The sequence below is a fragment of the Dendrobates tinctorius genome, unplaced genomic scaffold (assembly GCF_039654945.1).
Source record: "Dendrobates tinctorius isolate UK_male_01 unplaced genomic scaffold, ASM3965494v1 ptg000380l, whole genome shotgun sequence".
Lineage (NCBI taxonomy): Eukaryota > Metazoa > Chordata > Amphibia > Anura > Dendrobatidae > Dendrobates > Dendrobates tinctorius.
In genome coordinates, this window is record NW_027362046.1 from 850,367 (window position 1) to 878,173 (window position 27,807).

The following is a 27,807-nucleotide window of genomic DNA, read 5'->3' on the forward strand; positions in this document are numbered from 1 at the left end:
TGTACACCTCGTACACACGCGGCTCCGCTCCGTACACCTCGTACACACACGGCTCCGCTCCGTACACCTCGTACACACGCGGCTCCGCTCCGTACACCTCGTACACACAGGGCTCAGCTCCGTACACCTCGTACACACCTGGCTCCGCTCCGTACACCTCGTACACACGCGGCTCCGCTCCTTACACCTCGTACACACGCGGCTCCACTCCGCACACCTCGTACACATGCGGCTCCGATCCGTACACCTCGTACACACGCGGCTCCGCTCCTTACACCTCGTACACACGCGGCTCCGCACACCTCGTACACGCGGCTCCGCTCCGTACACCTCGTACACACACGGATCCGCTCCGTACACCTCGTACACACAGGGCTCCGCTCCGTACACCTCGTACACACCCGTCTCCGCTCCGTACACCTCGTAAACACGCGGCTCCACTCCGTACACCTTGTACACACACGGCTCCGCTCCGTACACCTCGTACACATGGCTCCGCTCCGTACACCTCGTATACACACGGCTCCGCTCCGTACACCATGTATACACATGGCTCCGCTCCGTACACCTCGTACACACACGGCTCCGCTCCGTACACCTCGTACACACACGGCTCCGCTCCGTACACCTCATAAAGACACGCCTCCGCTCCGTACACCTCGTACACACACGGCTCCGCTCCGTATACTTCGTACACACACGGCTCCGCTCCGTACACCTCGTATACACACGGCTCCGCTCCGTACACCTCGTACACACGGCTCCGCTCCGTACACCTCGTACACACACGGCACCGCTCTGTACACCTCGTACACGCACCGCAATGCTCCGTACACCTCGTACACGCACGGCTCCGCTCCGTACACACGCGGCTCCGCTCCGTACACCTCGTACACACACGGCTCCGCTCCCTACACCTCGTACTCACACGGCTCCGCTCTGTACACCTCGTACACACACGGCTCCGCTCCGTACACCTCGTACACACCCGGCTCCGCTCCGTACACCTCGTACCCACAGGACACCGCTCCGTACACCTCGTACACACGCGGCTCCGCTCCGTACACCTCGTACACACGCAGCTCCGCTCCGTACACCTCGTACACACAGGGCTCCGCTCCGTACACCTCGTACACACGCGGCTCCGCTCCGTACACCTCGTACACAGGCGGCTCCGCTCCGTACACCTCGTACACACGCGGTTCCGCTCCGTACACCTCGTACACACACGGCTCCGCTCCGTACACCTCTTATACACACGGCTCCGCTCCGTAAACCTCGTACACACGCGGCTCCGCTCCGTACACCTCGTACACACGCGGCTCCGCTTCGTACACCTCGTACACACGCGGCTCCGCTCCGTACACCTCGTACACACGGCTCCGCTCTGTACACCTCGTACACACACGGCTCCGCTCCGTACACCTCGTATACACACGGCTCCGCTCCGTACACCTCGTACACACGGCTCCGCTCCGTACACCTCGTACACACACGGCTCCGCTCCGTACACCTCGTACAGACACGCCTCGGCTCCGTACACCTCGTACACACACGGCTCCGCTCCGTACACCTCGTACACACAGGGCTCCGCTCCGTACACCTCGTACACACGCGGCTCCGCTCCGTACACCTCGTACACACGCGGCTCCGCTCCGTACACCTCGTACACACGCGGCTCCGCTCCGTACACCTCGTACACACACGGATCCGCTCCGTACACCTCGTACACACACGGCTCCGCTCCGTACACCTCTTATATACACGGCTCCGCTCCGTACACCTCGTACACACACGGCTCCGCTCCGTACACCTCGTACACACACGGCTCCGCTCCGTACACCTCGTACACACGCGGCTCCGCTCCGTACACCTCGTACACAAGCGGCTCCGCTCCGTACACCTCGTACACACGCGGCTCCGCTCCGTACACCTCGTACACACACGGCTCCGCTCCGTACACCTCGTACACACGGCTCCGCTCCGTACACCTCGTATACACACGGCTCCGCTCCGTACACCTCGTACACACACGGCTCCGCTCCGTACACCTCGTATACACACGGCTCCGCTCCGTACACCTCGTACACACGGCTCCGCTCCGTACACCTCGTACACACACGGCTCCGCTCCGTACACCTCGTACAGACACGCCTCCGCTCCGTACACCTCGTACACACACGGCTCCGCTCCGTACACCTCGTACACACACGGCTCCGCTCCGTACACCTCGTATACACACGGCTCCGCTCCGTACACCTCGTATACACACGGCTCCGCTCCGTACACCTCGTACACGCACGGCACCGCTCCGTACACCTCGTACACGCACGGCTCCGCTCCGTAAACACGCGGCTCCGCTCCGTACACCTCGTACACACACGGCTCCGCTCCGTACACCTCGTACACACACGGCTCTGCTCCGTACACCTCGCAAACACACGGCTCCGCTCCGTACACCTCGTACACACACGGCTCCGCCCCGTACACCTCGTACACACGCGGCTCCGCTCCGTACACCTCGTACACACGCGGCTCCGCTCCGTACACCTCGTACACACCCGGCTCCGCTCCGTACACCTCGTACACACAGGGCACCGCTACGTACACCTCGTACACACACGGCTCCGCTCCGTACACCTCGTACACACACGGCTCCGCTCCGTACACCTCGTACACACGCGGCTCCGCTCCGTACACCTCGTACACACGCGGCTCCGCTCCGTACACCTCGTACACACGGCTCTGCTCAGTACACCTCGTACACACACGGCTCCGCTCCGTACACCTCGTGCACACACGGCTCCGCTCCGTACACCTCGTACACACGCGGCTCCGCTCCGCACACCTCGTACACACGCGGCTCCGCTCCGCACACCTCGTACACACGCGGCTCCGATTCGTACACCTCGTACACACACGGCTCCGCTCCTTACACCTCGTACACACGCGGCTCCGCTCCGCACACCTCGTACACACGCGGCTCCGCTCCGTACACCTCGTACACACACGGATCCGCTCCGTACACCTCGTACACACAGGGCTCCGCTCCGTACACCTCGTACACACCCGGCTCCGCTCCGTACACCTCGTACACACGCGGCTCCGCTCCGTACACCTTGTACACACACGGCTCCGCTCCGTACACCTCGTACACATGGCTCCGCTCCGTACACCTCGTATACACACGGCTCCGCTCCGTACACCATGTATACACATGGCTCCGCTCCGTACACCTCGTACACACACGGCTCCGCTCCGTACACCTCGTACACACACGGCTCCGCTCCGTACACCTCATAAAGACACGCCTCCGCTCCGTACACCTCGTACACACACGGCTCCGCTCCGTATACTTCGTACACACACGGCTCCGCTCCGTACACCTCGTATACACACGGCTCCGCTCCGTACACCTCGTACACACACGGCACCGCTCTGTACACCTCGTACATGCACCGCAATGCTCCGTACACCTCGTACACGCACGGCTCCGCTCCGTACACACGCGGCTCCGCTCCGTACACCTCGTACACACACGGCTCCGCTCCCTACACCTCGTACTCACACGGCTCCGCTCTGTACACCTCGTACACACACGGCTCCGCTCCGTACACCTCGTACACACCCGGCTCCGCTCCGTACACCTCGTACCCACAGGACACCGCGCCGTACACCTCGTACATACGCGGCTCCGCTCTGTACACCTCGTACACACGCGGCTCCGCTCCGTACACCTCGTACACACAGGGCTCCGCTCCGTACACCTCATACACACGCGGCTCCCCTCCGTACACCTCGTACACACACGGCTCCACTCCGTACACCTCGTACACACACGCCTCCGCTCCGTACACCTCGTACACACACAGCTCCGCTCCGTACACCTCGTACACACAGGGCTCCGCTCCGTACACCTCGTACACACGCGGCTCAGCTCCGTACACCTCGTACACACGCGGCTCCGCTCCGTACACCTCGTACACACGCGGCTCCGCTCCGTACACCTCGTACACACACGGATCCGCTCTGTACACCTCGTACACACACGGCTCCGCTCCGTACACCTCTTATATACACGGCTCCGCTCCGTACACCTCGTACACACACGGCTCCGCTCCGTACACCTCGTACACACGCGGCTCCGCTCCGTACACCTCGTACACACACGGCTCCGCTCCGTACACCTCGTACACACGGCTCCGCTCCGTACACCTCGTATACACACGGCTCCGCTCCGTACACCTCGTACACACACGGCTCCGCTCCGTACACCTCGTATACACACGGCTCCGCTCCGTACACCTCGTACACACGGCTCCGCTCCGTACACCTCGTACACACACGGCTCCGCTCCGTACACCTCGTACAGACACGCCTCCGCTCCGTACACCTCGTACACACACGGCTCCGCTCCGTACACCTCGTACACACACGGCTCCGCTGCGTACACCTCGTATACACACGGCTCCGCTCCGTACACCTCGTACACACACGGCACCGCTCCGTACACCTCGTACACGCACGGCACCGCTCCGTACACCTCGTACACGCACGGCTCCGCTCCGTAAACACGCGGCTCCGCTCCGTACACCTCGTACACACACGGCTCCGCTCCGTACACCTCGTACACAAACGGCTCCGCTCCGTACACCTCGTACACACACGGCTCCGCTCCGTACACCTCGTACACACACGGCTCCGCTCCGTACACCTCGTACACACGCGGCTCCGCTCCGTACACCTCGTACACACGCGGCTCCGCTCCGTACACCTCGTACACACCCGGCTCCGCTCCGTACACCTCGTACACACAGGGCACCGCTCCGTACACCTCGTACACACACGGCTCCGCTCCGTACACCTCATACACACACGGCTCCGCTCCGTACACCTCGTACACACGCGGCTCCGCTCCGTACACCTCGTACACACGGCTCCGCTCAGTACACCTCGTACACATACGGCTCCGCTCCGTACACCTCGTGCACACACGGCTCCGCTCCGTACACCTCATACACACACGGCTCCGCTCCGTACACCTCGTACACACACGGCTCCGCTCCGTACACCTCGTACACACGCGGCTCCGCTCCGTACACCTCGTACACACGGCTCTGCTCAGTACACCTCGTTCACACACGGCTCCGCTCCGTACACCTCGTACACACACGGCTCCGCTCCGTACACCTCGTACACACGCGGCTCCGTACACCTCGTACACACCCGGCTCCGCTCCATACACCTCGTACACACAGGGCACCGCTACGTACACCTCGTACACACACGGCTCCGCTCCGTACACCTCGTACACACACGGCTCCGCTCCGTACACCTCGTACACACGCGGCTCCGCTCCGTATACCTCGTACACATGGCTCTGCTCAGTACACCTCGTACACACACGGCTCCGCTCCGTACACTTCGTGCACACACGGCTCCGCTCCGTACACCTCTTACACACACACGGCTCCACTCCGTACACCTCGTGCACACACGGCTCCGCTTCGTACACCTCGTACACACAGGGCACCGCTACGTACACCTCGTACACACACGGCTCCGCTCCGTACACCTCGTACACACACGGCTCCGCTCCGTACACCTCGTACACACAGGGCACCGCTACGTACACCTCGTACACACACGGCTCCGCTCCGTACACCTCGTACACACACGGCTCCGCTCCGTACACCTCGTACACACACGGCTCCGCTCCGTACACCTCGTGCACACACGGCTCCGCTCCGTACACCTCGTACACACCCGGCTCCGCTCCGTATACCTCGTACATACATGGCTCCGCTCCGTACACCTCGTACACACACGGCTCCGCTCCGTACACCTCGTACACACCCGGCTCCGCTCCGTACACCTCGTACACACCCGGCTCCGCTCCGTATACCTCGTACATACATGGCTCCGCTCCGTACACCTCGTACACACGCGGCTCCGCTCCGTACACCTCGTACACACCCGGCTCCGCTCCGTACACCTCGTACACACAGGGCACCGCTACGTACACCTCGTACACACACGGCTCCGCTCCGTACACCTCGTACACACACGGCTCCGCTCCGTACACCTCGTACACACGCGGCTCCGCTCCGTACACCTCGTACACACGGCTCCGCTCAGTACACCTCGTACACACACGGCTCCGCTCCGTACACCTCGTGCACACACGGCTCCGCTCCGTACACCTCATACACACACGGCTCCGCTCCGTACACCTCGTACACACGCGGCTCCGCTCCGTACACCTCGTACACACGGCTCTGCTCAGTACACCTCGTACACACACGGCTCCGCTCCGTACACCTCGTACACACACGGCTCCGCTCCGTACACCTCGTACACACGCGGCTCCGTACACCTCGTACACACCCGGCTCCGCTCCGTACACCTCGTACACACAGGGCACCGCTACGTACACCTCGTACACACACGGCTCCGCTCCGTACACCTCGTACACACACGGCTCCGCTCCGTACACCTCGTACACACGCGGCTCCGCTCCGTATACCTCGTACACATGGCTCTGCTCAGTACACCTCGTACACACACGGCTCCGCTCCGTACACTTCGTGCACACACGGCTCCGCTCCGTACACCTCATACACACACGGCTCCACTCCGTACACCTCGTGCACACACGGCTCCGCTTCGTACACCTCGTACACACAGGGCACCGCTACGTACACCTCGTACACACGCGGCTCCGCTCCGTATACCTCGTAGACATGGCTCTGCTCAGTACACCTCGTACACACACGGCTCCGCTCCGTACACTTCGTGCACACACGGCTCCGCTCCGTACACCTCGTGCACACACGGCTCCGCTCCGTACACTTCGTGCACACACGGCTCCGCTCCGTACACCTCGTGCACACACGGCTCCGCTCCGTATACCTCGTACACATGGCTCTGCTCAGTACACCTCGTACACACACGGCTCCGCTCCGTACACTTCGTGCACACACGGCTCCGCTCCGTACACCTCGTACACACACGGCTCCACTCCGTACACTTCGTGCACACACGGCTCCGCTCCGTACACCTCGTGCACACACGGCTCCGCTTCGTACACCTCGTACACACAGGGCACCGCTACGTACACCTCGTACTCACACGGCTCCGCTCCGTACACCTCGTACATACAGGGCTCTGCTCCGTACACCTCGCACACACGCGGCTCCGCTCCGTACACCTCATACACACAGGGCACCTCTACGTACACCTCGTACACACACGGCTCCGCTCCGTACACCTCGTACATACAGGGCTCTGCTCCGTACACCTCGTACACACCCGGCTCCGCTCCGTACACCTCGTACACACAGGGCACCTCTACGTACACCTCGTACACACACGGCTCCGCTCCGTACACCTCGTACACACACGGCTCCGCTCCGTACACCTCGTACACACACGGCTCCGCTCCGTACACTTCGTGCACACACGGCTCCGCTCCGTACACCTCGTGCACACACGGCTCCGCTCCGTACACTTCGTGCACACACGGCTCCGCTCCGTACACCTCGTGCACACACGGCTCCGCTCCGTATACCTCGTACACATGGCTCTGCTCAGTACACCTCGTACACACACGGCTGCGCTCCGTACACTTCGTGCACACACGGCTCCGCTCCGTACACCTCGTACACACACGGCTCCACTCCGTACACCTCGTACACACAGGGCACCGCTACGTACACCTCGTACTCACACGGCTCCGCTCCGTACACCTCGTACATACAGGGCTCTGCTCCGTACACCTCGCACACACGCGGCTCCGCTCCGTACACCTCATACACACAGGGCACCTCTACGTACACCTCGCACACACACGGCTCCGCTCCGTACACCTCGTACATACAGGGCTCTGCTCCGTACACCTCGTACACACCCGGCTCCGCTCCGTACACCTCGTACACACAGGGCACCTCTACGTACACCTCGTACACACACGGCTCCGCTCCGTACACCTTGTACATACAGGGCTCTGCTCCGTACACCTCGTACACACACGGCTCCGCTCCGTACACTTCGTGCACACACGGCTCCGCTCCGTACACCTCGTGCACACACGGCTCCGCTCCGTACACTTCGTGCACACACGGCTCCGCTCCGTACACCTCGTACACACCCGGCTCCGCTCCGTACACCTCGTACACACAGGGCACCTCTACGTACACCTCGTACACACACGGCTCCGCTCCGTACACCTTGTACATACAGGGCTCTGCTCCGTACACCTCGTACACACACGGCTCCGCTCCGTACACTTCGTGCACACACGGCTCCGCTCCGTACACCTCGTGCACACACGGCTCCGCTCCGTACACCTCGTGCACACACGGCTCCGCTCCGTATACCTCGTACACACGGCTCCGCTCCGTACACCTCGTACATACAGGGCTCTGCTCCGTACACCTCGTACACACCCGGCTCCGCTCCGTACACCTCGTACACACAGGGCACCTCTACGTACACCTCGTACACACACGGCTCCGCTCCGTACACCTCGTACATACAGGGCTCTGCTCCGTACACCTCGTACACACACGGCTCCGCTCCGTACACTTCGTGCACACACGGCTCCGCTCCGTACACCTCGTGCACACACGGCTCCGCTCCGTACACCTCGTGCACACACGGCTCCGCTCCGTATACCTCGTACACACGGCTCCGCTCCGTACACCTCGTACATACAGGGCTCTGCTCCGTACACCTCGTACACACCCGGCTCCGCTCCGTACACCTCGTACACACAGGGCACCTCTACGTACACCTCGTACACACACGGCTCCGCTCCGTACACCTTGTACATACAGGGCTCCGCTCCGTACACCTCGTACACACACGGCTCCGCTCCGTACACTTCGTGCACACACGGCTCCGCTCCGTACACCTCGTGCACACACGGCTCCGCTCCGTACACTTCGTACACACACGGCTCCCCTCCGTACACTTCGTGCACACACGGCTCCGCTCCGTACACCTCGTACACACAGGGCACCGCTACGTACACCTCGTACTCACACGGCTCCGCTCCGTACACCTCGTACATACAGGGCTCTGCTCCGTACACCTCGCACACACGCGGCTCCGCTCCGTACACCTCATACACACAGGGCACCTCTACGTACACCTCGCACACACACGGCTCCGCTCCGTACACCTCGTACATACAGGGCTCTGCTCCGTACACCTCGTACACACAGGGCACCTCTACGTACACCTCGTACACACTCGGCTCCGCTCCGTACACCTTGTACACATACGGCTCTGCCACATCCACCCTGTAAACCCCTCCTGACCCCACACAGAAACTTCCCCTCATCCAGCACCATGACAACCAGCACAGCAGAGTCCTGCACACACTGAGGCCCCTGATCATGTGACCCCTGACTCCTCCCCTTCTGTGACCTCATCACAGGTCCTGTGCGCACAGAGCAGCTGTAGAAATCTCCGGCCTCGGGGGTCTCACCAGACTTCGCTCTTTTCTTGCATGGGCCGCAGTGGATTTCATCCTGGATCCATAGAGCTGAATAGAGGAGCGATGTTCCTTCTCTCTGATGGTAATTGATGGTGACGTTTGTCCAACGTCCACATTACCGAGTAAATCCCCCCAGGACTGCAGCCGGTAAAGACCCCGATATCCACAGGTGTCCCCTCTAATTGGGGGAAAGGGATAGAAAAGCCTCTTATCCCGAGGGGAAACCCTGTACATGGAGACATCGGCCTCAGATCTCTCCTGTCCTGTTCTTCCAGAAAAGCCTCAAACTTCTGTGTGTGACTCAGAGCTGAGATCTAACGGGAGAGAAGATTCCAGTGCGGGGAAGACGGGAAACCTTCATATAGACGGCCGGTGGGGATGGAGGCAGTGACCGACTCTGGCCACATCTGTCTCTAGAGCCGCAGTAGAAGATGAAGATGTCGTCCTCATCATGAAGGAGTTATTTCTCATGTCGCGTGTAATGAATATCTCCTGCACGACGGTTGGGTATTCGAGATCCCTTTTGGGTTTTACCCCCCTTTCCCAAAACTACCCTCAGCCCGTAATTCCCCCCATCTGAATACCATAGACCCGCCACAAAAATGACTCAACACCGTATTTGGATAAATTGGCCACAGCAGCCATTTATTAAAACATTTAACATAACAGTTCCTTTAAACGTTATTGAAAAAGGGGGCGGTCCTCGAAGGCCCCAAATTGTAATCGCCTCAGGTTCCAGTCCCGTAATAATAAACTTGGCCTCCAGGTTGAGTCCTGCCTGTAGCCAGTAGGCACCAGCTCAGAGACAATAAGAGACTCACCCCCGGCCATTATCCGTCATGAATTCCCAGTGATCCAATATTTCTACGTAATCCAACCAACGGGGAGTCCAGGACCTTAGAGATCCCCCCCCTTCCAAGCCGCCAATTACTATCACCACCAACCTCGAGGACCACCTCCCCCATGCCACGCTGCTATGACAAGTTATACATAAATGTTAGTAGTAACATAGATGAGATTACTATGAATTAACTGCATATCGATGCCATTTTCAAGGGCGGGTGGGTGTGAGGTTGTGTTCTCTGTGATAGGGGAACCTAAAATGGTTGCCCTACAAAATGCCTACCCCCTTTTTTTGTATACACCTTAACCCCGCCTTCTACCTCTCAGCCCTATCAGATATCCACATTCAAATTCCTTAACCCTTACTAGCCTGTCCCTCTTAACAAATATCCTACCCTATAGTCCCTCTCAACCCCGTCATGCTGTCCTCCCTTTTATGGCCTGTGGCCCCCCAGTACGGCCTCACTGTATTGCTAATGCCGATTCCAGTGTCGGTAATGAGACGAGAATTAGCGTTATGGAAGATGAGTCTATGAGGAACGTGTTCAGCTGCCGACTCCGAGGAGGAAACTGCTTGTTGTCTGTGGCCTAAATATATAGGTTTTATTAGTAGATGTCAGGGGAAAAAACTAAACCCTGTAAGATAATAAATCTCCTCATATGTGTAGAAAAATATATATATATATCTTCTTGCACGGTTGAGAATCAAAAAGTAAAAGCAATGTTGAGGATAAAATAAATCTTGTTTTTAATTGTTCATTCAAAAAGTGATTACAAAAATGAAGAAAAGTAAGTTCATGACATGCAATAATTATTTGAAGAGAAAACGAGCATTGTTCTTACATATAGTCTTGAGCAGCTGTCTGGGTGTTCGAGAGTCTCAAGGGATATGAGATCTCCTGAACAAGAGTTAGGCCGGCTTTATATACTATTCTGACCTATAAATTATAACCACATAAGGTGGCTTGCCACTATGTTCATAACTTCTTCCATATTAAGTGAACCGTAGTTATGCATACAGTTATTTATGCATTACCTTAGTCTGAGATATTTAAGCCTAAAGTCTGAGATCTTTAGAACCATTCATTATCTCTAAATAGTCACATTTTGACAGCTTTGACTATCTTGACCTATACATTTGACAAGAGAGACAGCTGTGTGAGCCAAGGAACTCAGAATAACTCAGTCACACTCTAACCAGAGCCTCTGCTAGCTGGACTAGACTCTGTATATTTTTTTATTATAGAAATACTGATATTTTACAATCCCCCCTGATTATGATTTGAGAAATATCATAATCAATCCTAACTCATTCGCTCACCATTCGTATCACATTCATTCTTTATTCTGAAAACCTTGTATCAACATCTGCCCTGAATGTCATCTGAATTTTCAAACCTATTGTAAAAACAAAAATTAAATCAGAGAGTTATATTTTTTCGTTTTAACATCTCTCTTAAAATATCATCTTCCTTTTTCATTTCTACCTTTATATTCTTATAAATTCTCCTAATTTTACACATAATAATTATTTGATATATTATACACAGCAAAACTATGATAAATAAAATAACGATCGGATTAGACAATATATTTCCTGCTGCCATTTTCGCTGAAGACTGTGACCAACTAGTTACAGATTTTCCTAAATTTCTCCACCAAGATGAGCCTGACATACTCGTCCATTCATGTTCAATATCATTTAGATTACCTTGTTCATGTCTAAATACAATTTCAGCTTCTTTTAATTGTTTTGTCAGCAGATTTAATAAACCCTTGTCTTTCTTTATCTCATTTGTCCACAAATCCCAAGGGAATTTATTGACTTGTGACAAATTGAACTGGATCGGAAGGATTTTCAGACGTCTTGAGCCTATTGACGTAATATTAATACTTCCTTCCTTCTTTGTGAGAGTTTTAACATTTCCCTCAATACAATATAAACCCATTGTCAGATTTTCGACATGTACACAAGATGAGAAGAATGCAGAAACTGCTTCTCTTCCTGACATGACTTGGAAACAAGTTTTGTTAGCGCTTACTGGTGTCACCAAGTCATGTATCGTGTGGACATTCTCAACTCTGGCATGACAAGAAGTATGATTATGGAAACATGAATGATAAATGACTTTATCCTGTCCAGGTAGGCACATTACCTTGGAAACAAAATTTAAGCATGACGAAATGTCTAATTGTTCAATGTTTGTACCATCAAATGCAAAATCTGTGTACTGTAATTGATAATATAACAATTGTGTAGGGCTGACAGGAATTCCCAGAACACCTATAGGAACCAGGGTTTCTTCTCTTCCTGACACTGGAATCAGTGATGTTCCTACACAAATGTTCTGTTCACATCCTAACCACTTATTTACCCACAAATCTGTATGGTTTAACGCAAAGTTATATTCTATGGGCAAATTTCTTATTAGCCCTAAAGGGGTAATTCCACTTTGTAAGGCTTGTGCAATCATTTTCAGATTGGTGGAATATTCAATCTGAATTTCTAGACATGTTTTGGCCACTTGAGATTCCTGTTCACTTTCCATTAAAGCTAAAGTAGCATCTTGAAGATGTGATACAGAAGATCCCAATACAGTAGCAGTGTTCAAAACCATCTTTTCAAGGACTTGATTCAAACTTTTCTGAATCTTTACCCCTTTTCCTCCAATATACCCAATATTTTCCAGATCTGATTTAAGTGTATGAATGTCCATAGTGTTAATTAAACTTCCTACTGTTCCTAATCCCCCCAAAATACCTTCTAACACTCCCCTCTTACTTCTAACCTGTGTTGAAGTTCTTTTCCCAAACCATTGTTCTATTCCCATCTCCATGTTAGTGAGATGTGGTTGACACTGGGGATATCTAGAAGAGATTTTCCAGTTAGACATGTTAAAGGTCCATACCATGGTCAGAAACACTCCATCTCGTAACAGAGGTTTAGTTTGGAACTGATTGATCTGAAAAGGAGTAGATGGTTGAAATCTTGTCTGTGTGCATACATTATCTACTGCTGACCATATATTTACCTTTACATCTCTACATTGTTTGTAGTTATATTTCGTTAAAATGCAACATTGGTAAAGTCCAGAATCCTTAGGAGATGGATTATCTACAGAAAAAATAAAATCCTTATCCAACCATCTCACATTACCGGATTGACCTCTGTGTATAACATTTGTTGGACCATTTGAAAAACTTCCCAAAAATGATTTATCTTTGGTCCATATTAACAAAGATTCTGAAGGTAGCTCTAACCTCGTGCTGCATTTTAGTAATAAAGGAGACATATTTTCTTGACTATATACTGCTTGTGGTGTAACCCTTACTTCTGGAGCTATAGTATTTGAAACTGTAAAAACTACAGATACCTGTACTTGTACTGGTTCTCTGGTTATCTGAAAATTCCATGTTTTTACCCAATCCTCGTCTCCTTCTGTAATAGAAAGAAATGAAGGATCTAAAACTTTCCCAAAAAGTTGTGTCTTTAACAAAGCATCTGTTTTGGATGTTTCAACTTTCCCTTTTGCGATCATATCATTTGTAATGTCGCCTGACCACACAGCTTTCTCTTCACCTCTTATCTCTATATTCCAGAATAACACATCTGTAGGACTACATTCCCATGTGCCTGTCTTATTATTGTGTATATAATCTCCTTGTAACTGTGTGAACTTCGTCTTAGGTCCTGTGGCTGCGTGTAATATTATGTCAGTGTCATGTATGAAGTGTAGCTCAATACAGCATTTTGCACCAAAACCCATGCAAATGTTTCCAGTAATATCTACTGAATCGTCCGGTATGTCCTCATCTATTAAGCTTTGTAGATTCGTTCCTCTTGGTTTCCTTGGATGTAAAGTTCCTTTGAAAAGTTCCTTCACTTCACTAGTATTTGTTCCATGGTGTGAAATATCTTCAGCGTAGATCACAGTTGAAACAGTACAAAACAGCAGAAATGTGATTCCCATCAGATAGTAGCTTTTCCTGGGAAATGTCTTTTTCTCCTGAAGGATTGGTGTTGAATCCCTTCCATCAAGGACGTGGAGTTTCGTATTCCAGTTCTTATTGGAATCCATTTCTTCCTAAAAGAAATGCAGTATCATTATTTTGCAATATACAGTTTGCATTGATCAACATGTACCCACAATTTTTGTTGTCTGCGGGTATTTTTAACCACCTTAGATGCTCGTTGCACAAGTATCATCACTTGTCCCATGGTTTCGATAATTTCAAAGGGACCTTCCCAATTACTTTCCCAAGGTCCATTCTTCCTGAAAGTTTTAATCATCACTAGAGCCCCTTTCTTGAATTTGGATACATATGGTGGCTCCATTCTCTGCATTCTTGATGCAGCATGTGGAAGAATCGTTTTCAAATTTTCCTGTAACAATTGCAACCATTTGGACCTTGCAACAGCATCTTTTTGTGGTGTAGACAAAAATGGTTCATGAGGAAAAATCAATGGCATTTTTCTTCCTGTCATCAGTTCAAAAGGAGTAAACTGAGTTGTGGCAGAGGTTGTTCCTCTTACACTCAACAGTACAAAAGGTACTGCATCAACCCAAGTATTGCCTTTGTCCAATAACACCTTGGCAATTCTGGATTTTATTGTTCTATTCATCCTTTCCACAATACCAGCAGACTGTGGATGGTAGGGTACATGAAACTGTTGTCGTACCCCTAGAATAGCACAAACGGCTTGCATGATTTTTCCTGTAAAGTGACTTCCTCGATCAGAGGTGATCATTCTTGGGATCCCCCAAGTACAAAAGACATGATTAACTAATGCTCTAGCTGTAGACAAAGCATCATCTTTCCTGACAGGTAAAATTTCAACCCACTTAGAAAAAACATCTACCACAACCAATGCATACCTGAGACCATTTTTACCTGATGGTAACGGTCCAATGTAGTCGATTTGTAACGTGGACCATGGACCATCTGCAGGTGCGATTCGGAGTAGTGGCGGTTTCTGTCCTTTTGGTCTTGGATTAATTTGGGCACAAATGAGACATGATTGAACAACACTTTGCACTGTCTCTTCCATCTTTTCCCAGTAAAATTTCTCTCTGAGAATGCCTAACAATTTTTGTTGGCCCAAATGACCCAAACTTTCATGATTGTATTTTGTGAACTCAACCTGTAGATGTCTTGGGACAACAGGACGCAACTCCCCGTTTAAGTCATGACACAAAACCCCGTTTTCACAAACAAAGGGAGGTTTTGGATCAACCCGGGAAGCGACAAGAGATGAGTCTTTTTCTTGTTCTTCCGCAAAAGAAGGGATATGCGTGTCTGTTCTTTGAACTGCTGAAACCTCGAGAGGTTCAGGTTCAAACACCTCTTCTCCTGTCAGGGCTGCCTCTTTGGCTAGCATATCTGCGGTTGCATTTCCAACAGATAATTCATCATCAGATTTTTTATGGGCCGGAACCTTGACAATAGCAAAACCATTAGGGTTTTTTGATGCTATCCTGAAAATTGTCTTCAGTGTGTCACTGTGAACAAGAGTCTTATTAGATGAATCTACATAGCCTCTTTTTTCCCAAACTGACAAGTAATCTGTCAGTGATCTTACAACATAAGAGCTATCACTGTAGATCACAATGGGACACTGATCATCTGCTTCATTCAGCTGTAGTACCATTTTTACTGCTTCTAGCTCTGCTCTTTGAGCTGAAAAATGACTCGGTAATTTGTGCTTCACAACCTGCCCTCTGTTGGGATAAAAAATGGCATATCCTGAATAATAGTGCCCATCTGAATAGAATCTGGAACCATCTACAAAAATTGGTTCGTCTGTTACCTCTGCTTTCCGTCTGAAAAGTGATGGACTTGGATCCTGAAAAGACTGTAAACAATCATGAGTTTGTCCTTCATATTGCATCAGCTGAGGAAGAACATATTTGGCCTTGTAATCTACCTCTATTTGTTTGGGAGACAATGACAATAACCAATGAGCAAATCTCTGATGTGACACACCTGGGATATTATTCTCAAAGAGAAGTTTTAGTGTAGAATGAGGAGTTTGCAAAATGATTTTGTTGAACCCGACAATATGTTCGGTTGCTTTGACTGCAAAGTACACACCTACCAAGTGTCTTGCACAGGTCTCAAAACCTTTTTCAACAGGTGAGAGAAGTTTTGAAAAATAGCCCAAAATTCTCCACTCTTCTCCCTGTAATTGCAGTAATACAGCAGAAACAGATGTTCCCGATGTATGCACTTGCAAAGCAAATGGAGCCGAAGGATCTACTGTGGACAAAGCAGGTGCATTTTGTAAATTCATTTTCAATTGTTCAAATGAGGTTTGCTGTTCATCACCCCAAGGACCAAAGTAATCACTGTTTTCACCTTTCAAAAGATCATATAAAGATCTGGCCTTATCTGCAAAATTCTCAATAAAATCCCTTGAATAATTCATAAGACCTAAAAAATGTCTCAATGCCTTGTGTGATGTCGGAATTGGTAGGGAAGCAATTGCCTCAATTCTTTCCTGCAGTGGCTGCCTTTTTCCTGGACTCAACAGCACCCCTAAAAATCTGACCTCAGTCTGCATCAATTTGACCTTTTTGGTGTTCAATTTCAACCCTGCATCATGCAGCAACTCAAACAATTCTGTCAGAAGAGAAACATGTGTCTCTTTATCCTCTGTAGACAATAAAATATCATCCACATATTGCAGAATGCAATCAGGCCTCGAAAATCTGGATAATACCTTTGCCAATGCCTGATGAAAACACTAGGTGACAAATGTGCTCCTTGAGGTAACCTGCAAAACAGATATTGCTCGTCCAAGAAAGTAAATGCAAACTTATACTGACAACTCTTTTCAAGAGGTATACTGAAAAAACCATTGCTAATGTCCAGTACAGAGAAGTATTTGGCCTTTGCATTTAACCTTGCCATCATGTCATGAGTATCTGCCACAATTGGTGCGACATTGGGTGTATGCTTATTGAACATCCGTAAATCCAATATCATTCGATAAGAACCATCAGATTTCAAAACACACCACAAAGGATTGTTACTTACAGAATTAGCCTTTCGGATAACACCTTGATCTAACAATTCCTGTATGATCTTTGACATAGAGTCAATTGATTCTGGAGGCAATTTATACTGACGCTGTGGCGGGGGATCACGCCCCTCCACATTCACGATAACGTCTTTCATTGTTCCAACCTGATTCCTGAACTGAGCCCAAAGAGAAGGAAAAAGCTGTACAATTTCTGTCAATACCTCGTCATCATTAGTGTCAGGCCACAAATGGTCAGATGACACCACATCATTCAAGCAAATACTTCCAACATGGCTATAATCATTAGGATCTATGGAGAAGGTTTGCAAGAAAGGGATGAGTAGACTTTACTTCCTAAGGAAGTTAAGGTCGTTTAATGTGTGTAGCAAAATGCTTGAAATGTTCTACCAATCCATTGTGGCGAGTGCAATCTTTGATGCAATTATATGCTGGGGTAGTAGTGTGCGCACAGCTGACGCGAATAAGCTGAATAAACTTATCAAGAAGGCTAGTGCGGCGGTGGGTCTACAACTCAGGACTTTCGAGGAGGTATTAGAGGATAGAATTACTAAGAAATGCAAGGCTATAATGAGCAACAATACACACCCGCTCTATGAACTGTTTGCGAAGCAAAAGAGCACATTCAGCAAGCGTCTACTCCAACTAATGTGTAAAAAGGAAAGATATAGAAAATCGTTTGTTCCGACAGCTGTGGGGATGTTTAACAAATGTATAAGTGTAAAGCATCCCAAGACTAAATGAAGTTCAAAGTGTATGGGGGGGAATTGGTGAGTTACAAGTACCAGTCTATCCGCATCTGCTGTCCATATAGACTTATTTTGTAAAGTGTGTATTGTTCTTGTAATGTTCTTGATCTTTGTTCTGCTGCTGTAATACTGTAATTTCCTCCGGGATCAATAAAGTTTATCTAATCTAATCTAATCTAATCAATGACTACCGGTTTACAACCATTGGAATCTTTCCAGATCACTTGATTTCCTAGGTCAACTACCCATCCGAATTTCTGCATAAAATCTGTGCCAAGTATATTTTCAGAATCACGACAATACCAGATGTCAATTTCTGTTTTGAAAGAACTAGGTATTTCCAAAATCACATTGGGAGCTAAGGTTGCTTTAGTTCCACCTTTTCCACTGAAACCGACAATTGTACAAACTGGTGAATCTGGGTTTAGCTTCAAATCAAGGTTTGTAACACTTAACTGAGCTCCTGTGTCAATAAGAAATACAACATTCTGTCCTGCTAAACTTACTTTGATAAATGGTCTTCCACAGTCATCCAATGTAACTCGAGTCACAAATTCCAATGGATGTGGTACAGGAATAGTCTGTGATTGTCAGAAAGATGAAGGAGATGGGAGAAGACCTGTGTCCTTTTTAAAAGACCTTGGAATTCTATCCCTTGACTCTGTTTCCTTCACTGTCATTTCTCTGATCTGTCTGATTAATGGTGCATATGGTGACTGTGTTTGTCTGTTGGCAGTATGAGCAGGTGCAGATAATTGTAATGCAGGTGCGGAAGGTGTGGTGTATGATTTTGGCATGAGTCCGTTTTCCCTTCCAAGCTTACCTGTTCCTTGTGTACCCATCTCTGATTCTGCTCTCAAAAATTTCCTGCACTGCCACTTCAAGTGTCCAGGTATACCACAAAAATAACAATGGATATTGTTCCTTTGTGTAGTATTTTTACCTCTATGCTCAATGTAATCCCTACTCTTGGAGATTACTGTGGCTCTAGGTTTCAGTTGACTGTCTTCCTTCTCATGAACTACCGCTATTTTAGCCTTGACCTGATTTTGTTTCATGGATCTCCTTATTCTGTCAATAAAAACTGTTGCTTCTTGCAATGATGGCTGAGTGTTAGCCAATTGCACTGGGGCAGGATCTAAGTACTTGAACTTCTTTACAAAAAATTTGATCATGGAGGCTGGCTCTTCGTGAGGCCCGAGATCCATTACCATCCTATAGGCCTGTTCAAACTTTACCAAAAAAGAGAATGGGTCTTCAGAAATATTTGTTTGTAAACTCCCTAAAATATCAACTGTAGGCATGTCTTCTCCAGTTGTAAACAATACCAATTGTCTAAGTCTGTCTTCTTTTGTACTATGTGCCATTTCATTCTCATCATTTAATCTGGGTGTGGTCTGTAATCTTTTTCCCATATGTGAAGGTAACCAAACTTTGAATATTTTATTCTTTTGCTCATCATTCAGATTGTATTTGTCTGTGTTTGATTCAAAAGTGTCCGCATTATAAAAGGCATCCATCATTGTAATTTGGAATGTCTTTTACAATTTTCATTAGCTGATCGTGTATTTTCAGATTAATGCGTGCTGCTCTGTCATGTAATTTTTTCCGTTGTAATTCTACTGCCTCTAATTCCTCTACTGAAGCATCTGGATCCTGCATGTTTGGTACAAATGATGAGGCAGCAGCAGCACTGTCCTCCTGTTTACCTGTTGATCTTGTGTTAGCAGAAACCCTTTTTATATCTTGTCGTAATTTAGACAATAACTCTGTCCTGGTATCTATTTGATCTTCCAATTGTTCTATATGCTCTGACAAAATCAAACAATTTGGACAATCAAAGTAATCCCCGTCAGACTCTTGTGTGTCACGTGGTGTGTCAGTGTGATTAATGTCTTGTGTGACAATGCATGTTTTATAGGTGTTAGGTTCAGTTTTCTCAAAGACTAAGCTATTATACACATGAACAAGCTGCATAACATTCTGAAGTTTCCTTTGTAATTTTCTTACTGAGAAAAACCTTTTGTCAATTTTAACATTTTCTGCCTCACATTGATTATACAAACTAGACCATAATTGGGCATCCGTATGATTATGAACAAACTTGAAATCTATGTTACTTTTCTTAGCATAATCATGTATAAAATCCATTATATTTTTTCTCACCTATTGAGAGTCTTTCCCGTCAATGGATGGTCCTCTGTGTCCTTATGCAATCCTCAGATCTCCGTCTGGATGAGACGCATGCAGCTCTTTACGATCCTCACCCGTCGTCTTCAGGTTCAGTGTGATCCTTTGTGCCGTGAAATAGTGGAATTCCTGAGGAAGCTTGTACAACAGGTGGTTTTTTAGCAGAGTTCGTGCTCCCCCCTTGCACAATCGAGGAAGGAATGCCAGCCAAAATTAGCACAAAAGATCAATCTGGCTAAGGCTCGCCAAAATGTAGAAAAATATATATATATATATATCTTCTTGCACGGTTGAGAATCAAAAGTAAAGGCAATGTTGAATTGAGGATAAAATAAATCTTGTTTTTAATTGTTCATTTCCAAAAGTGATTACAAAAATGAAGAAAAGTAAGTTCATGACATGCAATAATTATTTGAAGAGAAAACGAGCATTGTTCTTACATATAGTCTTGAGCAGCTGTCCGGGTGTTCGAGAGTCTCAAGGGATATGAGATCTCCTGAACAAGAGTTAGGCCGGCTTTATATACTATTCTGACCTATAAACTACAACCACATATGGTGGCTTGCCACTATGTTCATAAGTTCTTCCATATTAAGTGAACCCTAGTTATTTTAAACAATATGCATACAGTTATTTATGCATTACCTTAGTCTGAGATATTTAAGCCTAAAGTCTGAGATCTTTAGAACCATTCATTATCTCTAAATAGTCACATTTTGACAGCTTTGACTATTTTGACCTATACATTTGACAAGAGAGACAGCTGTGTGAGCCAAGGCACTCAGAATAAGTCAGTCACTTCTCTAAAGTAAGCAAAGCCTGTTAACTATATTCTGTATGAGAGAATTAATCCATATTATAGAAATACTGATATTTTACATATGTCCATGTCCACCCTTGCGCCGACAGTTACCCGCCTCCCGTTGCCCGATAAATATGCTGGGGATGGAGTCCCTCCTCCATCAGCGGACCCGGGTGCATCTGTAGGAGATGGTCGCGAGCATTTGATGTCGCTGGTTCGTTCGTCGGTGACTTCGTCTACGTGGCAAGCCTATGATGCCGTTAGACCGACTGTCTGGTTACTAGGACACTCCTACATATTTTGAGCAGCACAGCGAGCTGAGTGCCGCCCTGGGGGGAGGCATCTAGGTTTCCGTGACGTGGCCTTCATGTGGAGAGGCATCAGGGGCTTGCAATGGCCGCAAGTTCTACCGGAAGTGGTATCGATTGCAAGAGGAGCCAGGGGTCCTATAATTTTGGATTCTGCACGCGGGGGGGAATGATCTATGATCGTACAAGGTGGCAGAGCTTCTCACAATGATGCGGGCTGATATGGAACGTTTCCATGGTTTTTTTTTCAGGAATTGGTGCTAGTCTGGTCTGAGATTGTCCCGAGGGCGGTGTGGCAAGGAGCTAGGGATGGTATTGCCGTTGAGCGCACTAGGAGGACCATACACGCCTGTATTTCTAAGATGGTGCGTGAGAGGTTTGGTTGTTAGACACAGACAACTGGAAGGGGATAATGCTGCTTTATTGAGACCTGACGGGGTGCACTTGAACAATATCGGGCTCGATATCTTATCCGGTCTCCAAGATGGCATAGAGCAGGCATTGCTACTGATGGGTGGGGGTCGGAGTCCTGTTTGAGAAACAGGATCCTCCGTGGCGGTGGAGAAGTAATGGCACATAAGTTACGGCTTGCTGGCTGACTTGCCTGCGAATATGGAGTAGGGCATTAGGCAGCGAGCGCGTTTTTAAGAAAGCTAAGTGCCTTTTCAAATGGTTGGTAAGAAAACATTTAATAAAGCTGTGACTGACCTTCACCCATCACTTGGTCTCTGAGTTTTGATTTGTATGGTTAAGTGGGGCTGAGGAAATGCGCCAAGGGGTTGTTTAGCCCTATGTCAACACAGTCATACAGGAGGAGAGGTACTGTGCAGTATATACATATACAGGAGTGGTACTGTGCAGTGTATATATATACAGGAGGAGTGGTACTGTGCAGTATATACATATACAGGAGTGGTACTGTGCAGTGTATATATATATATATATATATATATATATATACAGGATGAGTGGTACTGTGCAGTATATACATATATAGGAGTGGTACTGTGCAGTGTATATATACAGGAGGAGTGGTACTGTGCAGTATATACATATACAGGAGTGGTACTGTGCAGTGTATATATATACAGGATGAGTGGTACTGTGCAGTATATACATATATAGGAGTGGTACTGTGCAGTGTATATATACAGGAGGAGTGGTACTGTGCAGTATATACATATACAGGAGTGGTACTGTGCAGTGTATATACACAGGAGGAGTGGTACTGTGCAGAGTATATATAAAGGAGTGGTACTGTGCAGTATATACATATACAGGAGTGGTACTGCGCAGTGTATATATACAGGACAGGAGTTGTACTGTGCAGTGTATATATACACAGGAGGAGTGGTACTGTGCAGTGTGTGTATACAGGAGGAGTGGTACTGTGCAGTGAATATATATAGGACTGGAGTGGTACTGTGCAGCGTATATATACAGGACAGGAGTAGTGGTACTGTGCAATGTATATATACAGGAGTGGTACTGTGCAGAGTATATATACAGGAGGAGTGGTACTGTGCAGTGTATATATACAGGAGGAGTGATACTGTGCAGTGTATATATACAGGAGTGGTACTGTGCAGTGTATATATACAGGACAGGAGGAGTGGTACTGTGCAGTGTATATATACAGGAGGAGTGGTACTGTGCAGTGTATATATATACAGGAGGAGTGGTACTGTGCAGTGTGTATATACAGGAGGAGTGGTACTGTGCAGTGAATATATACAGGACTGGAGTGGTACTGTGCAGTGTATATATACAGGACAGGAGGAGTGGTACTGTGCAGCGTATATATACAGGACAGGAGTAGTGGTACTGTGCAATGTATATATACAGGAGTGGTACTGTGCAGAGTATATATACAGGAGGAGTGGTACTGTGCAGTGTATATATACAGGAGGAGTGATACTGTGCAGTGTATATATACAGGAGTGGTACTGTGCAGTGTATATATACAGGACAGGAGGAGTGGTACTGTGCAGTGTATATATACAGGAGGAGTGGTACTGTGCAGTGTATATATATACAGGAGGAGTGGTACTGTGCAGTGTGTATATACAGGAGGAGTGGTACTGTGCAGTGAATATATACAGGACTGGAGTGGTACTGTGCAGTGTATATATACAGGACAGGAGGAGTGGTACTGTGCAGCGTATATATACAGGACAGGAGTAGTGGTACTGTGCAATGTATATATACAGGAGTGGTACTGTGCAGTGTATATATACAGGAGGAGTGGTACTGTGCAGTGTATATATACAGGAGGAGCGGTAATGTGCAGTGTATATATACAGGAGTGGTACTGTGCAGTGTATATATACACAGGAGGAGTGGTACTGTGCAGTGTATATATACAGGAGGAGTGGTACTGTGCAGTGTATATATACAGGAGGAGTGGTACTGTGCAGTGCATATATATACAGGGCAGGAGGACTGGTACTGTGCAGTGTGTATATGCAGGACAGGAGTGGTACTGTGCAGTGTATATATACAGGACAGGAGTGGTGCTGTGCAGTGTAAATATACAGGACAGGAGTGGTACTGTGCAGTGCATATATACAGGCCAGGAGGAGTGGTGCTGTGCAGTGTATATATACAGGACAGGAGGAGTGGTAATGTGCAGTGTATATATACAGGAGGAGTGGTACTGTGCAGTGCATATATACAGGACAGGAGGAGTGGTACTGTGCAGTGTATATATACAGGAGGAGTTGTACTGTGCAGTGTGTATATGCAGGATAGGAGTGGTACTATGCAGTGTGTATATACAGGACACGAGTGGTACTGTGCAGTGTATATATACAGGACAGGAGGAGTGGTGCTGTGCAGTGTATATATACAGGACAGGAGGAGTGGTGCTGTGCAGTGTATATATACAGGAGTGGGACTGTGCCGTGTATATAGACAGGAGTGGTACTGTGCAGTGTGTATATATACAGGACAGGAGTGGTACTGTGCAGTGCATATATGCAGGACAGGAGTGGTACTGTGCAGTGCATATATGCAGGACAGGAGTGGTACTGTGCAGTGTATATATACAGGACAGGAGTGGTGCTGTGCAGTGTATATATACATCACAGGAGGAGTGGTACTGTGCAGTGTATATATACAGGACAGGAGTGGTACTGTGCAGTGCATATATGCAGGAGGAGGGGTACTGTGCAGTGTATATATAGGAGTGGTACTGTGCAGTGTATATATACAGGAAAGGAGGAGTGATGTCGTGCAGTGTATATATACAGGATTGGTACTGTGCAGTGTATATATACAGGACTGGAGTGGTACTGTGGAGTGTATATATACAGGAGTGGTACTGTGCAGTGTATATATAGGAGTGGTACTGTGCAGTGTATATATACAGGAAAGGAGGAGTGATGTCGTGCAGTGTATATATACAGGATTGGTACTGTGCAGTGCATATATACAGGACTGGAGTGGTACTGTGGAGTGTATATATACAGGAGTGGTACTGTGCAGTGTATATATACAGGATTGGTACTGTGCAGCGTATATACACAGGACAGGAGTAGTGGTACTGTGCAGTGTATATATATATAGGAGTGGTACTGTGCGGTGCATATATACGGGACAGGAGGAGAGGTACTGTGCAGTGCATATATACAGGACAGGAGTGGTACTGTGCAGTGTATATATACAGGAGTGGCGCTGTGCAGTGTATAGATAAAGGAGGAGTGGTACTGTGCAGTGTACATATGCAGGACAGGAGTGGTACTGTGCAGTGTATATATACAGGACAGGAGTGGTATTGTGCAGTGCATATATACAGGACAGGAGTGGTGCTGTGCAGTGTATATACAGGAGTGGTACTGTGCAGTGTATATATACAGGAGGAGTGGTACTGTGCAGTGTATATACAGGAGTGGTGCTGTGCAATGTATATATGCAGGAGTGGTACTGTGCAGTGTGTATATGCAGGACAGGAGTGGGACTGTGCAGTGTATATATACAGGAGTGGGACTGTGCAGTGTATATAGACAGGAGTGGTACTGTGCAGTGTATATATATATACACAGGGCATGAGTGGTACTGTGCAGTGCATATATGCAGGACAGGAGGAGTGGTGCTGTGCAGTGTATATATACATGACACGAGTGGTACTGTGCAGTGTATACAGGAGGAGGGGTACTGTGCAGTGTATATATAGGAGGAGTGGTGCTGTGCAGTGTATATACACAGGAGGACTGGTACTGTGCAGTGTATATATACAGGACAGGAGTGGTACTGTGCAGTGTATATATACAGGAGTGGGACTGTGCAGTGTGTAAAGACAGGAGTGGTACTGTGCAGTGCATATATACAGGACAGGAGGAGTGGTACTGTGCAGTGTATATATACACATGAGGAGTGGTACTGTGCTGTGTGTATATGCAGGACAGGAGTGGTACTGTGCAGTGTGTATATACATGACAGGAGTGGTGCTGTGCAATGTATATATACAGGACAGGAGGAGTAGTGCTGTGCAGTGTATATATACAGGACAGGAGTGGTACTGTGCAGTGTATATATACAGGACAGGAGGAGAGGTGCTGTGCAGTGTATGTATACAGGACAGGAGGAGTGGTGCTGTGGAGTGTATATATACAGGACAGGAGTGGTACTGTGCAGTGTATATACAGGAGAGGTACTGTGCAGTGTATATATACAGGAGGAGTGGTACTGTGCAGTGCATATATATACAGGACAGGAGGAGTGGTACTGTGCAGTGTGTATATGCAGGACAGGAGTGGTACTGTGCAGTGTATATATACAGGACAGGAGTGGTGCTGTGCAGTGTAAATATACAGGACAGGAGTGGTACTGTGCAGTGCATATTTACAGGCCAGGAGGAGTGGTGCTGTGCAGTGTATATATACAGGACAGGAGGAGTGGTACTGTGCAGTGTATATATACAGGAGTGGTACTGTGCAGTGCATATATACAGGACAGGAGGAGTGGTACTGTGCAGTGTATATATACAGGAGTTGTACTGTGCAGTGTGTATATGCAGGATAGGAGTGGTACTATGCAGCGTGTATATACAAGACACGAGTGGTACTGTGCAGTGTATATATACAGGACAGGAGGAGTGGTGCTGTGCAGTGTATATTTACAGGACAGGAGGAGTGGTGCTGAGCAGTGTATATATACAGGAGTGGGACTGTGCCGTGTATATAGACAGGAGTGGTACTGTGCAGTGTGTATATATACAGGACAGGAGTGGTACTGTGCAGTGCATATATGCAGGACAGGAGTGGTACTGTGCAGTGTATATATACAGGACTGGAGTGGTACTGTGGAGTGTATATATACACAGGAGTGGTACTGTGCAGTGTATATATAGGAGTGGTACTGTGCAGTGTATATATACAGGAAAGGAGGAGTGATGTCGTGCAGTGTATATATACAGGATTGGTACTGTGCAGTGCATATATACAGGACTGGAGTGGTACTGTGGAGTGTATATATACAGGAGTGGTACTGTGCAGTGTATATATACAGGATTGGTACTGTGCAGCGTATATACACAGGATTGGTACTGTGCAGCGTATATACACAGGACAGGAGTAGTGGTACTGTGCAGTGTATATATATAGGAGTGGTACTGTGCTGTGCATATATACGGGACAGGAGGAGAGGTACTGTGCAGTGCATATATAGAGGACAGGAGTGGTACTGTGCAGTGTATATATACAGGAGTGGCGCTGTGCAGTGTATAGATAAAGGAGGAGTGGTACTGTGCAGTGTACATATGCAGGACAGGAGTGGTACTGTGCAGTGTATATATACAGGACAGGAGTGGTACTGTGCAGTGCATATATACAGGACAGGAGTGGTGCTGTGCAGTGTATATATACAGGAGTGGTACTGTGCAGTGTATATATACAGGACTGGAGTGGTACTGTGGAGTGTATATATACAGGACAGGAGTGGTGCTGTGCAGTGTATATATACATCACAGGAGGAGTGGTGCTGTGCAGTGTATATATGCAGGACAGGAGTGGGTTTGTGCAGTGTATATAGACAGGAGTGGTACTGTGCAGTGTATATATACAGGACATGAGTGGTACTGTGCAGTGCATATATGCAGGACAGGAGGAGTGGTGCTGTGCAGTGTATATATACAGGACAGGAGTGGTACTGTGCAGTAAATATACTGGAGTGGTGCTGTGCAATGTATATATGCAGGAGTGGTACTGTGCAGTGTGTATATGCAGGACAGGAGTGGGACTGTGCAGTGTATATATACAGGAGTGGGACTGTGCAGTGTATATAGACAGGAGTGGTACTGTGCAGTGTATATAAACAGGGCATGAGTGGATAGTGCAGTGCATATATGCAGGACAGGAGGAGTGGTGCTGTGC

General features: G+C 48.6%; 1 protein-coding gene and 1 pseudogene across 1 annotated transcript in view; one reads left to right on the plus strand and one right to left on the minus strand.

Annotated features, from left to right (window-relative positions):
- LOC141075924 (uncharacterized) overlaps positions 1-27,807 on the minus strand; it is a 294,351-nt pseudogene that overhangs the window by 253,415 nt on the left and 13,129 nt on the right.
- The window catches only part of LOC141075926 (uncharacterized), a 206,757-nt gene continuing 188,426 nt past the window's right edge, over positions 9,477-27,807 (plus strand). The window contains exon 1 of the mRNA XM_073563133.1: positions 9,477-10,004. Within this exon, the coding sequence (XP_073419234.1) occupies positions 9,954-10,004 (51 nt within the window). The 5' untranslated portion in view covers positions 9,477-9,953. The remainder of the gene's footprint in view (positions 10,005-27,807) is intronic.